At 36.9% G+C, this 18466-nt stretch overlaps 1 protein-coding gene across 2 annotated transcripts in view; it reads left to right on the forward strand.

Moving 5' to 3' along the window:
• LOC114056944 (AP-3 complex subunit beta-1-like) overlaps positions 1-13894 on the forward strand; it is a 31537-nt gene extending 17643 nt beyond the window's left edge. The window contains exons 4-5 of one of the 2 annotated variants that reach the window (XM_027882621.1): positions 200-338; positions 13145-13894. In XM_027882621.1, the coding sequence (XP_027738422.1) occupies positions 200-338; positions 13145-13298 (293 nt within the window). In that variant the 3' untranslated portion in view covers positions 13299-13894. Of the gene's footprint in view, positions 1-199; positions 339-13144 lie in introns of those variants that run through there. The other variant, XM_027882630.1, reaches the window with a different exon arrangement.
• Positions 13895-18466: the final 4572 nt, after the last annotated feature.

An 18466-nucleotide genomic window follows, 5' to 3' on the forward strand; every position in this document is an offset into this window, starting at 1 on the left:
TTTCTAATAATAAGCCATTGCAAGTAATACATTCAGCTACTGATGTGAGTTCTTATAAAATTGTTAAATTGTTTTTTCAGTAAAAGATTTAAATTTTAATGCATTTATATTTTTTTGTTTAGATGTCTCTTATTTTGGTTTTATGCTTAATAAGCAAGCAAATCTTAAAGTATTTGTAATTAAATACTTAATATTTCAGGAATGCTGACAGGAATGAATGAGACATCTGCTACAATAGCTGTTGCTCCACAGAACTCTACTAGACTTGTAATAATTGAGAGGGTAGTAAAAGCAGCAAATCTGGGTGTAGTCTCTTCTGGTCAAGATAACATACACAGGTAAGATTACATATTATTCAAAGTAACAACATCTTTTAATATGAATTTATTAGTTCCAAATTAATCGATATTTGATTACATTAGGGAAAATTTTATTATCTGCACCTTTAACGGAGAAGGTACCCAATTATACTGTAATATATAATCTAAGCAGATACTAACCTGAGCATAAGTACTCTGCAGCTCTTTAATTTGAGTGTATATAGAACAATCAAATGTCTAGACTTTAATATACACAGTTAGGGGAAATTGTCCTTTCCTGGTTTTGTTTCAAAGGGAAAAGGTAGCCTTTTAAAGTACAGTACTTTCAAGAGCTTTTTTTTTTAGAGCTTTTTGTTTCCAATAGTAAACAGGTATATCATCTGTGAGATGAGCTTGCTCCAGGTATGTCATCTGTGAGAAGCAGTTTGGTTTTCCTACATTATTTTTTGACTTTCCAATATATATGCAAGCAAAACTAGTTACCAGACAAGAAAGTCATTGGCCCTGTCAAAATTGTAGTTGTTACTTGTAGATGAATCCGTTTCATCCAAGAGCTGTGATAAGAATGTCAGTGGAATTGATACAATTGTTGGTTAATGACAGCTTTTAATGTGGTTGACTCAAAATATTTAGTCCTGTGAATTGGTATGGCTTCTTACAGGAACAAACAGGAAAATTGCCATATGTGAAAAACTTAGTAGACACAAATTACAACAGCAAGATCTAATTAGAAGCTGTTAACATGGTCTTGGAATCTCTCTTAGCATCTACTAAAACAGTTCGTCAGCGGGAATTATCTCTGTAGCCCCCTGAATTTTGCTATTTCAGTAAATGCAAAGTATCTTCTTTTAAAGCAAAGAACAATGTTTTTATTTTAAATTTTGCTGACTGATATGAGTGTTTGTAATGGTGAGAATCCAGTAGCCTACACAGGACTAATAACCTGATATTCCTCCTTGTTGGATTTAGTCTCTTTTGCATTGCTGGGCATTTTTATTGCATTGCGTTAACATTAACTCAGCTGGATTTTCTTATGTATTTGATACGGTCAATGATAAAATTCTGTTTCACCATAAAAACATGGTACAGCTAGTGCGATTGCACTGAAATGATTGTCACTATTGACACCTGCTCTCCATGAAGGAGTCCTCATTTGTTGCATCCCTGAGGGATCTGTCTATATAGCCTGCGTTCTCAACATCAATTCAAAGACTAGGTGAGAGTGTCAATCAAGAGAGGCTGAAGTGTCTGCAGTATAAAGGTGTTCTCCATCTTTACCCAATCTGTCACATGAGGCATCACATAGGGATGGATTGTTTTGTTGACTGAGTCTCAAAAAGGCTCCCTAAAATAATAGCTTAGTTCCTAGCTCAGCCACAGGTTTCCTTATTGTAGACAAGTTTCTAATTTGATCTTGTTTTCTTTTGGTCTTTTGGTTTCTTTTAAAGGAGGTTTTCTACAATAGAGTCTATAACCAACAGTAAATAAATTGAAGATGCACTTTCTGTTGGGTACACTCCTTCAGAGATTGTGGTTAAAGGCATGTTCTGGTCCAGCTGAAGTACTCAGAGTGCTTTGGAGCATCCTGAAATCTTCTTTGATTTTTTTTTTATATTCAAAATAAAATGTTTTCAGTCTGCCACAACAGTTGTAGAATGCTCTGCATCTATAATGTCCATTAGACCAAAAAATTCATTTATTACAATATAAGTGGCCTACAAGAAATGACCAGAAATGATAAGCATTTAGAAAATAGGCCTTCATTTGCTTCACTGTAAGTAACTGGAGTTCACAGCTACTATAGTCATAATTGCACGTAGATTTTACTGAGAACAGAAACAGGAACATTATTTAATTGATACCGTGATGAACCTGTTCATCTCTTAAATAGTAATACTTTATCATTAAAGTAAATCCTAGATTCAAATAAATGAATATGTGAGATAAAATTAGTTAATGAATCCTTTCAAAACACTGAAACAAATGACTGAAATGTTTTTTCCTCTATGTGTCTAAAACCTACATATATTTGGATTACATGAACTCTGTCACGAGAGTAAGTGAAAATGGAGTCTCTTCTGGCATAAGTCTCATGAGTGCAAGAATTGTGACATGTTTTATTTATGTGACATATATGCCATTTCAGGATAATAAAATAAACAGTCACCTTTTATCTTGACAAAACAGTTAGAGATTCAATAAAATTATGCTGAAAGTGAATTTTTTAATTTTTCTATAGTATTGTCATTCGTCCTGTTTGTTTTATTGCAATTGCTGTTTGGAGAAAAAAATTCAATGCAAGAATATGTTTTAGCTCATCGTGCTATTCTGTGAGGACTACTTCAGTTCACTTCTTGGAAGTGCTTCGTACATACTTGTTACACAGAAAAAGTACTGTTTTTAAACTGATGTTCTGCACTGTGCAGCATAAATTATATTAACCTATTAGTTGATCATCCCCAATGTGAGTATTACTATTTAATGATGGCTAATGCCAAGAAATTTTTATTACGTGGTAATGCAATATACTTATTCAAAATGAAATGGTACAGTTTAATACAAGTGCCAGAGTATCTAATGGATATGAACAGGTGTGCATTTCTTGATGTTTTTTTCAGTCTAAACATGTTAACATTCATGATGAAGATGTTGTCATGCTGCTGCAACCCAATTACTCTGCCTTAAATTAATAGCCCTATTAGGATTTTGTATTTGCACCAAGTAAAAACACTTACATGTAATGAAGGTTTGAAACTAAATACTTGAAACAAACATCAACAGAGTAGCATGCACTCACCAAAGAAAAATGAAATAAGTGTAAATGTGTCAAATACATCAGCTATGTATCAGACCATATCACAGTATAGTAATACCTTCTTACATGCATTTTTTTTTCTCTCTTTACTGTATGGCTACTAAACTTTCATACTTACTTTCAGTGTAATAATTTAACTGTCAAGTGAGCGTAGAACAAAATACCAGATAATACAGTAATATAATACTAAAACTTTAAACTAATATTTAATAATACTTTAAACTCATTTTTCTGACCAGTTTTATTTGAAGTGATATGTGCAAAAATTTTGAAATCAAAAGCCAATATGTATATCAGAACACAAAGTTGCAGGTTAATATTCATATATTTGCAAAATAAATTTTGCTGTACCATTTAACTTCCTTACATATACCTACCTGCTTTCCATTGAGTTTATACAAGGTATTAGATTACTGGACCTTGAAAGACTACATGCAGTGTGGTCTCATGCTCTTAATAGGATTTTACTACTTTATGTATTGATCTCTCTTGCTTTTGTTGTCAAGTGGTAACATTATTTTGATTTTAAAAGGCTTCTACTAAAAGCAAGAATGTGAAATGCATTTCAAAAGAGAAATTTTCTTGAATAGGAAATATTTCTCCTTAAATATGAGAACATCAGAAAAAAAGAGAGTATGATTTTTCTTAAAATATTTTCTCACAAGAGTGATTAGGGTAATTGTTGAAACATACATAGCTCACTCAATGCTCTGAGGAGCATTGTTTGATGTTGATAAAGTGATTTCAAAAGGAACAAAGGCACCAAGCTTTTGTCTTTTGATTCAGGCCACATTTGAGGGCAGCATTTGAATATCTGAAGATAAAGTCACTGAAAGAAAAGCATTTGTTCCTGCAGGGCATTAAATCCCTCTGAATAATTGCGTTTAGGGACCAAGTACTTTTCAGTTGAAGTATGTCTGCCGTTTGCTGTCAGTAGAGAAAGTCCACCAGGAGTTTTTCCATCTTCAAGATAGGAGGATACATGAGGACATTTATTCTCTCCAAGTTGATTCTTCTATAGACTTTCACTTGAGCTCCTTGTCTCTACTTGGACAATAGCACTGATTGCTTTATATATAAAAAAAATATTATAGGCTGTTCTATTTCAAAATGTGATGAGATGAAGACACTGTTCAACTCAAGATTTTCGGTCGTATTCTATTTAACCAACAGAAGCCTTAGTTACCCAGAAATGCCCTTCATGCCAGTGTTACTTTCAGGATGTGTTGCTTATTCTTATTAATAGTAGATGAATAATATAAAAGTTCCTCGGGTCTCTTTGTCCTGTATTTATTTTCAGCTCCATAACCTCCTGCAAGGATAGGTAGTATTCATTTGCTTCGCTTTGAATATAGCGAAAGACAACAAGTGGTGATGGCATGAAAAGGCTAGTTGAAGACTTTAATCTTGGAAAGACTTGAATGCTACTGTAATCCTTTAGAAAGTGTCAAAATATTACCTACTATTACATAAGGCTCTGTATATGAAGGAGAAGTGTTTCAGGCTAAATTTACTTAAGGAAAAAAACTAGTGGAAATACACATAGAAAACATTTCTTTCCACTGCATACAAAAAAATATGGTGCTGAAGCTTTTTAATTTGTTGGCAATAGCATATGGCAGAAAAGTCCATTCAGAGGTGTGATCACAAACTGGATTTGCTTGTTCACTCTTTCGTTTTGTTTTATACTTTCGTGCTTCCATTGACGTCAGAATATAATGTGTAATTGGATGGAGAATCAGGCTGTCTTCAACTGTCTACCTCTCTGCCTTCCGCTTTCCAAAGCATTTCTTAAATGGTACTCATTGTACTCTAGAATGTTATTTCCCTCAATAAGTGTGGCTATACAAAATGATGCAAGGTAGAGCACCTTTTCTTCTTTTTTCATCCTTGAAGACTGCTTGTATATTTCTCAGTCAGTGGGATAAAAGTTTGAAGCCATCTGGGTAGATATGAAAAATGAATTTTAGTCAGCCTCAGCTTGTTTAATAGTCCATTGAACTAGTGTGTTTCTGCTGTTCTATTTTGGAAGGAATCCATAATTGCAAACAGAAAGCATTTGGGTTACGAAGTGACCATAGAGTCATACACCTGTATTCTACAATTCATCAGAATGGCTGTAACCATTGACCAGCACTCTGAGACACATGATAGCATTAATTTCAGTCCTCTAATTTGACATGGTCAAGTCTTTCATTTCAACAATCCAATAGAGGACAATCTGAGATTTTGGAGAAAATCTTTCAACACTGAAACTTTAAGCTGCTTCAGAACAACCATTTCACACTTTAAAATAGTGATTTTAATACCCTCCTCCATTACAGTCATGAAAGTGGTGATAATAATAGTGATTTCTAGACATCTCTTAGTGTGTTGTCATAGTCGATGCCTGAATAAGCAGCAAACAAGCTAGGTTTTAAACCAGAAGCACAGAACAGCACTTCTGCTTGTGTCTGGGTCTAACGAGCTGAAGTACAGCATTGCATGCAGTGACTGTGCAGCTTCTGAGAACTACATTTTTAAGGGCACTTGACTGAACCACATAGATATGCCAGTTTGTTCAGAGCTTGCTGTATGTAGTATACATCGCTTAATGTACCCATGACCCATCTGATTTTATGAATAAGCAATTATTGAACAAGGTGTAAAGTGTCTTCCAGTCTTCCACCTGTCTTGTCAGGGCTTGTATTGCAGTCCTTTAGCAAAATCCGAAATACACTGTGTAAATCATGGAATATGACAGAGAACCCACTGCAATGGATGAGCACTGAAATTCTGAAGAACGTGAAAGCAACTAGACCAAAGGCAGAAACTTGCATAAAATGCTTAAAATACAAAAAACACAGAAATCCAAGGATCAATACCTGTGTTTCACTAGCCTTTATTTCCCACCCCATGCATCAGCCTGACAGTCTGGTTGTATTCACCCCTTTTTATCATTTTGCAACCTGTCATGTCCCATTTATAGTATATTGGCAGACTGATTCTCAAAGGAAAGAAGGTTTTGCTTACAGACAATTTTGATTATGAGAGAATGTTGTGCTTAGTAATCAGTTATGCTCCCCACATCTTTTTAATCCAGCAATATTTAATGTATGGAGAAAAGGTATGTGATTTTGTATGTATGTAGGTACATTTGTATTGAACGAAAACCCATTTAAAGGGGTCCATATGGAAAATTTCTCTGTGTACGTAATCTTCCAATTTGCGCTAAATTTGGAAGAATTCTCGGGCAGAAAGTTGGTGATCAGACCCCATGAGCTTAACGTAACTAATGATTGCATCTGCTTCCAGCATGTCAGCTGGAAAGGAAAATACTCATCTATGGAGGAAAAACACCATGTATAAATTTATGAGAAACATAAATTGTTTATAGTTATTCCACGTGAATCCAAAGAAACATTCTCAGCTCCTGACAAGCCACGTAAATCCATTAAGCCTTTTTTTAAAGGCCTTTTGTGCTCTGTGTACACACACACCTTTTCAAAGATTTTTTACTGAGCAATTAGCCTGTTGGAGAGTTCAAATGAAGTGAAGTCTACCTCTGGCAGTAGCTTCTTTGATGTATTTATGTGGACTGTTCTGCTTCTGTGAATCCTTAGCTGTGGGACTCAGTCTTCTTTTTCTACTCTTCTAAAGAGCTGCAGTGGTTAGCTGAGTAAATAAACTTGTAATAGACATGCAGCCTTGATTTTGCTTCCTAATTTCTCAAGTAGGAATTAATTAGAGAGCTAAATGCCATAGGCAAAACAGTTTCTCTGATAGTGTTTACCTGTAGGAGACAAAGATAGAATAGTATATTCATGTCCACAGTATATCAGCCTTCATTTTAGCCAAAAGTTGTAAACTTTTCATGTTTTCTTCATTTATTATAGAAGTAGTTCTAGCTTAAAAAACAAACAAAAAACCCAAAACAAACAAACAGAAAACCACCAAACAAAACCAACTAAACAACAAAAACTACAAAAACAAACAAACAAAAAATAAAAATAATTTTAAAAACCCAGCTAGGCTAACCATTTGTATTTCTTTTGAAACCCAGAACTAACAATCTTTCTAATTAGTCACTATTCTTAGGCTAATATTTTTATTCATAGAGAAAGTGAAAGCTGAATTTTATAAACATGAAAGTACTCATTCAGTAGTTCCTATTATTATTATTCCTAATATAACTATTCTTTAATTTTGTAATCAAATTCTAGTGTTCCAAAACCTTAAAACTTTCCCTCTGCTAAAAAAATACAGTTACTGTATACACTAATACAATTTTTCATGCATTATCATCATATGAAGATTGTGGTTAACTGGTACAAAATACTTGATTAAGAGAATGCTTTCACACGAAATCATTTTAATACCTTTAACAGTGTAGCTCTATTATTGTATTTAAGGAGCTTGCATGAGGATTGCAAAATTTAAAAATAACTTGAAGAAATTAAATTTGGTCTTAACATTAAAAGTATATGAGTGAGTCATGTCAGATAGGAGGCTAATCAAAACTGGTTGTTCTAGCCAACCTTATTTGCTGTCCACTAGAGGACAGCACTGCTTTTGTATCTGAATGCTGTAAAGTGATAAATATGTGCAGCATTTCCTTTGAAAAACAAACAGGAACCTTTTGAGCCAGTTATTTAAACAGAAAATGTTTAACATTTAAAAAACTAACTGAGCAGAAGAATATCTTTGATGTAAAGATCTCTGAGTATGTTTAATCTCTTAGTATATTTCTATAAAGCAGTCTACTTTCTTGGAATTAAAGAATTTTTCTGCAAATTAAAGATTTTAGCCTGTTTTCAAAATGAACTGTATGTAATTCTCAAACACTTCTCATATTAACTGCCAATTTTATAAGGAAAAAAAAGGAATGGCTATATGAGAAAACAAAATAAATTGAGTATTACAATTAGAATACTGTAGGTATGAGGACCAAATCTTTTGATTCAAGCTTTTAGCTCACAGATTTTGGGGAGGAGATATAAATAGTGGCATATAAAAAATGCTGGAATGTTTTAACTAAAGGTAAATTTGGAGGATGATAAGAAGTTCACGCAGCATGTTTTTGAACATGTGGAGTAGTGCTGTGTATTGGACAGTAAAGTCAGATGACTCACTTGTATTTCTGCCTTTTTGTTAGAGGTATAGTGCAACTGCTTAGTGGCAACTGAGAACAGACTCAAAATCTATTTTGGCAGTAGAAATAAACATGGTAAGAATATAGTATAGATTTGATTGCAATTTATTTTACCATTTTATTATTTTATTATACCCAAAAATAGGTAATATTGGAAATAAGTACGTTATGATAATGAATTAGGTATTTTGAACAATTCATTCAAAGATAGTATTAAAATAATATGAAATGTAGTGGAAAAAAGAAAATGTCAAATTATCATAATAAGATTTTTAAGGTAAATATTAATCAAATTTTATTATTAATAACCAACATTAAAATCACCAGATTAAGAAGAAGATCCTTCTTTTGGTGAATATATTTCTAAGGGTTTAAGTTTTACTATTAAGCTTATTCTATTCCCAGGTCAGAACTAATACCCAAATACTTCTTTTCTGTGTTCTAAGACTTACTCAGAGAATGAATACAAGTAGTTAGTAATTTAGCCAATTTTTAGATGAAATGTTATGAAGTAAAACCTTACACAGCCAAGCAAGAGAAAGATTCAGAGCACTGAAACTATAAATGTAAATATCTTTGTTGTCCATTTGACACACTGGAAGGTACTTCATAGTTACTTGTTCTTATATTTACAAATTGAAGACTAATTCACAGCAGTATTTTTTCCCCTTTGAATATATTCATTGTGTAACTTGATTACACATTTGTCAGCTTTGGACTAATTATTTTTCTACAGCTAGGGCAGGGCATTGCATCTTCTGATTGTCTTCCTTACTAATAGGATTCTGTCTGCTTCAGCAGGCAGTAATTGAAGGCTTCATGTACAAGATTTAAAGAAAGGGTGGAGGGGAAAAAAAGTTTTAGCCTCCATGTGCCATTGTCACTGTTTCTGGTAAGCAGTAGAACAGAAAAACAGGAAAATTTAGCTTGAATAGGAAAGTCAAAGAGGAAGAAAAGCACCGGACAGGAGAGAGTGTACGTTTTAATGCCGTTGAATTATGCGTAACAAACCCTGCTCTGCTGTAGATTTCCCAATAGTGAGTGTTCAGGTGTAAATTTACTTTCTCAAATGTTGAATTTTAAAGAGCAGATTTTAAGTGAGATACTCTGTTGCTGTATATTCACTGCCATGAAATTTTCATAACCTTTCCCCATAAAAATGTATCTCCTGTATAGTGTAGCTATCTTCTGTCTACAAGTAAAAAGAAAATAACTGCTAATCTGTATTTAGGCTAGTCATCATTACAAAGTCAGTGGCAAATGCTGTCATATTGTTGTATCTGATACTCTGTGTTAGCCCTTTGTATCAACTATAAATCAATTTTTTCTGTATGACTCTCATGAAGGAATTTTATTTTTATGGAAAATGACCAAGAGTATGTTCTTGTTTTTTAACTCTTGAAAGACCAAATTATTTTCTAAAAATACACAGTACTTTATTGTTGTTGATTAAGAATTCTTATATTAAGATTCTTAGTACATATTTCCTTACCTACTGACAGGTACGATATTTATGTAAAAATTATATGTAAACTCCTCTTTTTTTGCATGCCACATATGCTCAGAATATTTAACCTTCTTTTTAGAAGAAAAAATACTTGTAAACATTCGGAGTCTGCAAATATATCTCACATTGTTGTATTTCTAATGTCTTCATTTTTGTAAATGGAAAAAATATTAACAGCTGCAAATCTTCCTTTAATGATGTAAAATCAGATTTAGAATTAATATTATCAGAGAAAGAAAAACTGCAACAGTAGAAAACTGCAAGCAGAAACAATCATCTTAAAACTATAAGTAAATATTTGGTTCTGTTTTCTGGATGGTATTCTCATTTACTTTCTTTGGGTTTTTTTTTAGTATTCACTGATGCATCCAATGTTGCAAAAGAACCGCACTCATAGTAATGTCTTATGTTAAGAATTATCCATAAGACAAATTCTTTCTTTTGGACCTACAACCAATCAATTTACATTCTAGATCTAAGTGTACTCCAGTGCAGTTTCCAGGCTTATTTCAGTCTATGATTTCTGTTTGATTTATTATCTTTCTGGGTTACTGTTTTGTTAAGGGGGAAGATTGTTTTGGTTTTTATTTGGGGTTTTGTTTGTTTGCTTTTGAGGGGGGCGTGAATTCTAATTCTAACCTTTAAGGCAGTATCAACTTTCAGAAAAAGTGGAAAATAATTACTGACCTTGTGGGGAAAATGAAAGTTTCTCACAAAGAATAAAGACATGTTATTAGTGATTAATTTTTGCTCCTGAGATATTTTTTTAATGGCTTTCTAGTCTAAGTATCTAGTTGAGCGCAACACACATTTTGGAAAATCCATGTGGGTTTATGATAAGAATAAGCATGGAAATGTAATAACATGTACTTAGTTGAAAATACAGCTATTAATCAAGTCCTTCAATGACAGTGTATTTTAAAAATTGATGGATCAGTTTTACTGCTAGTGGCTTGTAATCAAAATCCTACTACTTCATCCGTTATAACTGTATTCAGTTTTAAGATCACATAAGTGATCTTTAGAAACGTAATTCTCTTTAGAAACTGAATTATGTTCCCTATTTTAAGGAATAGTTTTTGTTTTCCAATGTTCAAAAGCAGCAGTAAATGCACTGTATGGTTCTTCTTCTATACATGCTTTTTTAATAGTGAAATAAGTCATCCTGTTGTGTTCCAATTCTTGTTTCCCCAAGTGATTCCAGATCGGTGACCATTGATAGAAACTGATTAGCCACTACTAGTTATGAGTATTAATACTTTGTGTAAAATTATCTGCATATCAGACCCTTTGCGTCTTGCAAAGCACATACAAACTCACGTTTTATTGATTTTATGTGTTTTGTTCAGGGGTATGGAAAAGTAGTATTGATCCCCTATGCAATTTCACAAATTCGTGTGTAAAAATATCAGCACAAAACTCATCTCTGAGGCTTTGGACCACCTTGGCTTTCACAGAACGCTGACTTTGTATCACTTTCAGCTTTTGATAAAAGAGGATAAAATCAAACCTCGGGGCTATGAAGCACAGCAGGAGTGCCAACTACCAACCTATTTATGTGCATACTCAGAGATAATCTGCTTCTGTGCTGTCCCAAGACAGAACTGTTAAGTAAATAAAGTGACTAATAAGACTATTGTTTCTATAATTATCCCCCTGTCGAAGTCAACAAGAGAAATAGTCATCTTCTACATAGCAGCATAAATAGATAAAATCATTGATACAACTAGCTAAGTAGGTAATTTTAGTAGTAGTAATGTTGGTTTATAACCTCCTATTAAAGGGAGAGGTCTTTGAATGTATCTGTAATCCAGACAAAAGAAATAGATTGACCTCTGATGGGTGACATTAAAAAGTGCCCCATGTTTCCTTAATTAGTATAATGTGTTATGAGATTTTGATATGCTTAGTTTAAAAAGAAAAAAAGACAGAAATTACTTCTCGTTTAAAGAGAACCTGCTTCCTGCTTAAGTGGCTAATATTTTAATTAAGTCTGGAGTGAAGTTTTTTGAGTATCTCCTGATAAACTCCCTTCTTTATGTTGATGATAATTAAACAGATCCCCAAGGGCTTCGGTAGGCGCTTTGCAAGGCCCATGCTAATTGTCAGACAGGAGACACTGACCAGTTGGTTTGCTCTTGAATAGCCCACAGCGTGCTGTCAGCCCAGCAGTTTGATTTTGCTGTATTGTGAGCTGTTGTCAGGGCTAACTGTGTCCTATTGTGGCTGAAGATGTTGCGCAAATTGAGGCAGATGGCTCTGATTCAGACACGTGTCATTCAGAAAGAGAAGAGGAGATTGGCCCTGCAAAGTGGGGTCAGACTGGGTCACAGACCTGCTCTACACTTGTTAGTGTTTTCAAAAGCCCATGTGCAGCAACTTTGTTGTTGTGAAGTAACCAAGGGGGAAAATAAAAAGGCATGGTGTGCTCCTTGTGGAAGATGGAAAAATGGGGGCTGTTGCCATCCTCTTGCTTCCTGTCTCTTGGGCCTGGCTGTGCCCCCAGAATGAATTAATAGGATTGACAGAAGTTCATTGTGCCTAAAATGGCTTTGCAGTCAATTGTGGTGCTTAAAAGGCTAGTTTTGGTTTTAATTCTATGTAATTAGTGGATTCTTCATGTCTTGGAATTTAGTAATGGTGCATTAGTCCTAACTTTTGTCTGTGTGATTGGTTGGTGTTTTTTTATTTATTTCCTCTGTAGAATTTTTAATAATTATAAAATATCTGAAATATTGGTCTCATTTTTATGATTACGTGGTCTGGAGATAAATTCACAGATGGAACGATTCAGTGTGTTGCTGTTACTATAATTTCAAAATTACTGGTTTGGGTGTTTGTAATTTTAACCAGTTTTAGTTTGAATTAATTTCTGATTGCAGGAGGAGACACTTTTCACAAAGTGCAACAGTTCAGCCTTTTTTGAGTGTTCTACTACAGAGTGTTCTACTACATAAAGCATAGTTGTATTGTCTTTGAGGCACCAAATGGTGGAAATACATGGAAAACTGTACAGCTGAATAGAGGTTGCCAATGGGCATGAATACTGTAGATGAACTGAAGAATCAGGATTTACATTAAAAGAAAATTATTTAAATAGACTTTAGTTTGTACTGCTAAATACAAAATTTGGTATGATACTTTTTTGTTCTTCTTAAATCCAAAAATATTTACACAATGCTTCACAAATTATGTCTGAAGAATTTATGGAGGTTTTTGTGGTTTATCCCTGAAGTGCATCAATGAATTTGGAAGTATATTATTATATTTGAGCTCATTTAATTTTAGCAGAAAGAAATATTAGCAGTCTTTGGCCTTAAGATCCTCAGTGATTTTTCTCTTTTTTTTTTAATTTTTCCTTCCCTCTCCAGGTTTGCAGCTAAAACTGTGCACAGTGGGTCACTGATGCTAGTCACAGTGGAGCTGAAGGAGAGCTCTACAGCACAGCTCATCATAAACACTGAGAAAACTGTGATTGGTTCTGTTCTGCTGCGGGAGCTGAAGCCTGTCCTGTCCCAGGGGTAACCTGCTTACATCTGGACTTCAGAGTCTGGCACACAACAAAAGTGCCTGGCATCCACTACTGCTGCCTTTCATTTATAATAATAGCCTTTCCATCTGGCAGTGGGGGAAGAATACACTCTTGACATTCTTGTCTTCTGCTTTAGAATGCTAGTGTGTATCTATCGTGTATGCAAGTTCTTTCCTTTTTTTCTGCTTGCTAACCAAAGAATATATATTTTACTGTCTATGTGCTTTCAAATGTATTTCCCATTTGTTCTACTCTAGTTCTTCCCTCTCTAGTAGATGACAGTAGGTTCCCCCACAACCTTTCTTCCCCATCAGTTTTCCTCCCCATAGTGAGCAAATATTAGATAATAAAGTTCAAGGGAAATCACACTGCTTGAAAACTGAGTTCAAATGGCAGATAGGTTCCAGCAACAAGTTTGTGGTTCAGAGAGATTTTGTTACATAAACGTAAAAATTCAGTAAGAACAGCAAAATGGTTGCTTTCTAGAAATGCTTTTAAACCTAAACTTGTCTATTAAGAACCTTGTTCCTACTTACTGTTCTTTTCTCAAATATGTTGTTAAGATACTAATAAAGTAGTGCTATGAGCAGAGCCTCCCTCGTCTTGTTTTGCTGGAGAATTGATAACAGAGATTGCCAATATTGTGTATACAGGTTAACTAAAGTAGATGCAAATAAAGTTGGACACTACATACACATCAGCAAACAAATCTTATGAATGCAGCCAGTGTTTGTGCTCCTATGGTAATTTTCTGCATGCAGATAGTATTAAATTAAATAATGATTATTAGACTGTTGTGGCAAATACTGTCATCTAGTTTGATGAATAGTTCAGATCTTTGCTTCAAATTTCTTTTTTGAACTAGATTAAAACATCTCCCCCCTTTGTATAAAACAGGACTTGAGGCAAAGAGAAATTCATAGCCATATCAACTGAAATAGGCCTGAGAAGACAAACAGCTGGGCAACCTCTGTTTTACCCAGTTTTCTGCTTGTAGCTTGGGTGTCACTGATTTTGACCTTCCCTTCGTATTCTGGTTACATGGTTCAGACTTAAGATGCTGATCTTCGTAATTTCTTTTCAGTTCTCCTTACTTCCAAAATGGCTTTTCCCAATAAGTCATGGCTCTGCTACAGAGAAGATATTTGTGTAGATGTAACCTTGCTCTGTCGCCAGCACCCTTCCGTAGTCCTTTGATTCTAAGTGGTGCTGTTCTGGTTTAGGATGGTACAAAATGCTGCTTCATCAGAAATGTTGCATTACTGCACGCTCCTTCTGAATTCTTTCCAAATTTTCTACTAAAATTCGGTACAACTAAAAGGAGGCTCAAATATGTAATGGAACTTACTGGCAAATCCTGAAGAGGAGTTGGATTTTTAAGGCACTTAAGTTGCACTTCCATGAGAAATGCAGTTCTAGAGTGTGCCAGCACTCAAAATATACTGCTACTTCTCAGGAAAAGAAACAAGAATCTTGTGCTCTCAACAGAAGTGTACATATTCTTAATCAGTGTTTACATTATTTTCTGTAGTCCTAATACTGCAGTAAGTTTTTTATTGATTAGTTTTCAAGTTGATGTAAAAGTTATTCTAATAGATGAAAAATGAACCATTGTAGAAATTACTGTCATCTCAGAGAAAATGCAAATTGGTCTAGATGGTGTTTGATATGAACTGTGAAAACTTCAGCCTTATTTGTAAAGGAGAAAACAAATAAGAATTGCTTCTCATACCACAGTACAAATCAAAGAAAAGTGCATTAATGCACTGTAAGTCACACACATTGCTGCGTCCCTGGAGTACTTAACATGCTTTAGCATTGAAGACCAGAAATTTGTTTAGTGAGGATAGTTGAGAAATTTCTGGTGTTAAGTTACATTTTTCAACACACTTTGACTTTGTCTAGTGGTTCCAAAACTCTTGGTACAGGTCTTTGGCTGATTATAGAATCATAGAATGGTTTGGCTTGGAAGGGGACCTTGAAGGTTATCTAGCTCCTACACTGATGCCATGGACAGGGACACATTTCACTAGACCACGTTGCTCAGAGTCCCATCCAACTTGACCTTGAACACTCGGAGGGGATGGAACACCCACAACTTCATGGGCAACCTGTTCCAGTGCCTCAACACCCTCACACTAAAGAATTTTTTACTGTTATCTAGACTAAATCTGCTCTCTTTCAATTGAAGCCCCTTGTCTTTTCACAACATGCCCTTAAAAATAGTCCTGCCCCATCTTAACTTTAAGTTCCCTTTAGGTACTGGAAGGACACAATGAGGTCACCTCGAAGTCTTCTCTTTTCCAGACTGAACAACCCAGTTCTCTCAGCCTTTCCTCATAGGAGAAGTGCTCCAGCCCTCTGGTCAACTTGGTGGTGCTCCTTTGAACTCGCTTCAACAGGTCCATGTCCTTCCTGTTCTGGGAACCCCAGAGCTGGATGCAGTGCTCCAGGTGGGGTCTCACCAGAGCAGAATAGAGGGGCAGAATCCCCTCCCTTGACCTGCTGCCCACACTGCTTTTGATGCAGCCCAGGATACAATTGGGTTTCTGGGCTGTGAGTGCACATTGCTGGGTCATGTCCAGCCTCTCCTCCACCAGCACCTCCGAGTCCTTCTCAGCAGGGCTGCTCTCCATCTGTTCATCCCCCAGCCTGCACTGATCCAGGTGCAGCACCTTGCACTTCGTCTTACTAAACCTCATGAGATTCCCATGGTCCCTCCCCTAGAGCTTGTCCAGGTCCTTGTGGATGGCATCCCATCCTTCAGGTGTGTCAGCTGCTCCACTCAGCTTGGTGTCATCTGCAAATTTGCTGAGGGTGCACTTGATCCCTTTCTGTTGTTCCTGAAGATATTAAAGAACACTGGTTCCTGTACGGACCCCTGAGGGACAGCACTTGTCACTGATGCATGTTGGGACTCTGAGCCATTGGCCACTACCCTCTGGATGTGATCATCCAACCACTTTCTTATCCATCAAACAGTCCACTCATCAAATCCCTCTCTCCCATTTAGAGACAAGGATGTTGTGGGGGACCTCATCAAAGGCTTTACAGAAGTCCAGACAAATGACATCTGTAGCCCTTCCCTTGTCCCCTGATGTTGTCACTCCATCCTAGAAGGCCACTAGGCTGGTCAGGCAGGACTTGCCCTTTGGTGAAGCTGTGCTGGCTGTCTCGTATCACCTCCCTGTCCTTCATGTGCCCTTCCACAGCTTCCAGGAGGATCTGTTCCATGACCTTCCCAGGAACAGAGGTGAGGCTGACAGGCTGGTAGTTTCCAGGGTCCTCCTTTCTACCCTTTTTAAAGATGGGAGCGATGTTTCCTTTTTTCCAGTTACCTGGGACTTCCCTGACTGCCATGACATTTCAAATATCTTGGAGAGTGGCTCGATAACTACATCAGCCACTTCCTTCAGGACTCTGGGATGTATTTCCTCAGGTCCCATAGACCTATGCACATTCCATTTCCTCAAGTAGTCATGAACCTGATCTTCAATTTATGGTGGGAGGAACTTTGCTCTCCCAGTCCTCATCCTGTCATCCCTCCACTACAGCGGTGTGGAAAGAAAGGTCACCATTGCAGACTGAAGCAAAACAATTGTTCAGTACCTCAGCCTGTTCACTGTTCATTGTTACCTGTTCATCCGCATTGTTTGTCAGAAGGGATACACCTTCTTTGACATTCCTTTTCTGATTAACATACCTGTTGAAGCCCTTCCTGTTACTCTTTGCAGCCCTTTCCAGGCATTTCTGATTTTGTCTTGGCCTTCCTCACCACCTCCCTGCACAATTGTACTTTATCTCTATGCTCTTCCAAGATTAATTGTCCTGATTTCCACTGCCTATTCATTTGCTTCTTGTCCTTCAGTTTGACCAGCAGGTCCCCTACTCAACCATACAGGTATTCTGCCTTCCTTGCCCACTTTCTTGCTCCTGGGGATTATTAGCTCTTGTGCTATATGGAAGACTTGTTAAAGATCTGCCAGCTCTGTCCCACTCCTTTGTTCCTGAGGGCAGTCTCTCAGGGAATCCCACTGACTATCTCCCTGAAGAGCTAGAAGTCTGCCTTCGTAAAGTTCAAGGGCCTGACTTTACTCCTTACCTGACCTATATTCCCCAAGTCCGCAAATTCCACCAAGGCATGATCTCTGCAACCCAGGCTACCTCCAGTCCTGACATCCCCAGACAGCTCACTCAAACTGGTGACCATCAAACCCATCCCTCTGGTAGGGCTGTCTATCACCGTGCCACTTTCCCAGCAGATATAAGAGTGGTTGAAGTCTCCCAGCAGGACAAGAGCCTGTGAGCACCATCCCTCCCTTCTGTAGCTGGAGCAGGAAGGCTCCATGTGCAGGCTCCCCTTGATGAGTCAGCCTGTTGCCTCAGTTTTCAACCTCTGCGGGCTTTCAACCTGCGCATGGCTGTTCTTCAGAGGCCGCTCTTCACACATAATCCCTGTCTTGATGTGGAGGGCAACCCCTCCACCTCTCCTTCCTTTCCTGTCTGTTCTGAACAGCCCACAGCCATTGATAGTTGCGTTCCAATCATGGGATTCATCCCAGCAAGTTTCAGTAATGGCAACAAGGTGATAACTTTGCAGCAGCACAGTGGCTTCCAACTGCTCTTGTTTGTTGTGCGTGCTGTGTGCATCAGTGTAAAGGCACCTCAGTTGGGTTCTCAGTCATGTCTCCGTCCTATAGAACACACCTCAGTACCTTGGAGATACTTCCCTGGTGTCTCCATGTTGGCTTCTGTTATCTCAGGAGTCCCTGGCTCATCTTTGTGAGACTGCAGACGTGTTCCAGCACATCTGGTACCTCCTGGAGTCACCTGCAGAGAGGCCTCACTAGCACCCTGTCCCTCTAACCTTTTCATACCATCCCACAGCTTGCCAGGGATAAGCCCGATATCACTCCCCTCCCCCCTCACATCTGGTTTAATCAAGGAATTGGGTTCCCTAGAAGGGGTGTAAGAAGATTCACCACAGCCATAAACACCTTCAGTGAGGTTAGTCCTTTGAGGAAGTAACCAATGAGAAGCAGTCAAGGAACATCTTTCACTGCACTGATTGGTATAATCTATTCCCCAGGAGGAAGCAATGGCACTTTGAACCCCATTCCCTGAGTCCTTTAGTGTAAAGCTTCTCTGTCCGAATTGGTCA

This window comes from Empidonax traillii, unplaced genomic scaffold, assembly GCF_003031625.1.
Source record: "Empidonax traillii isolate 1590-97213 ecotype Southwest subspecies unplaced genomic scaffold, ASM303162v1 scaffold8:size5222938, whole genome shotgun sequence".
Taxonomy (NCBI): Eukaryota; Metazoa; Chordata; class Aves; order Passeriformes; family Tyrannidae; genus Empidonax; species Empidonax traillii.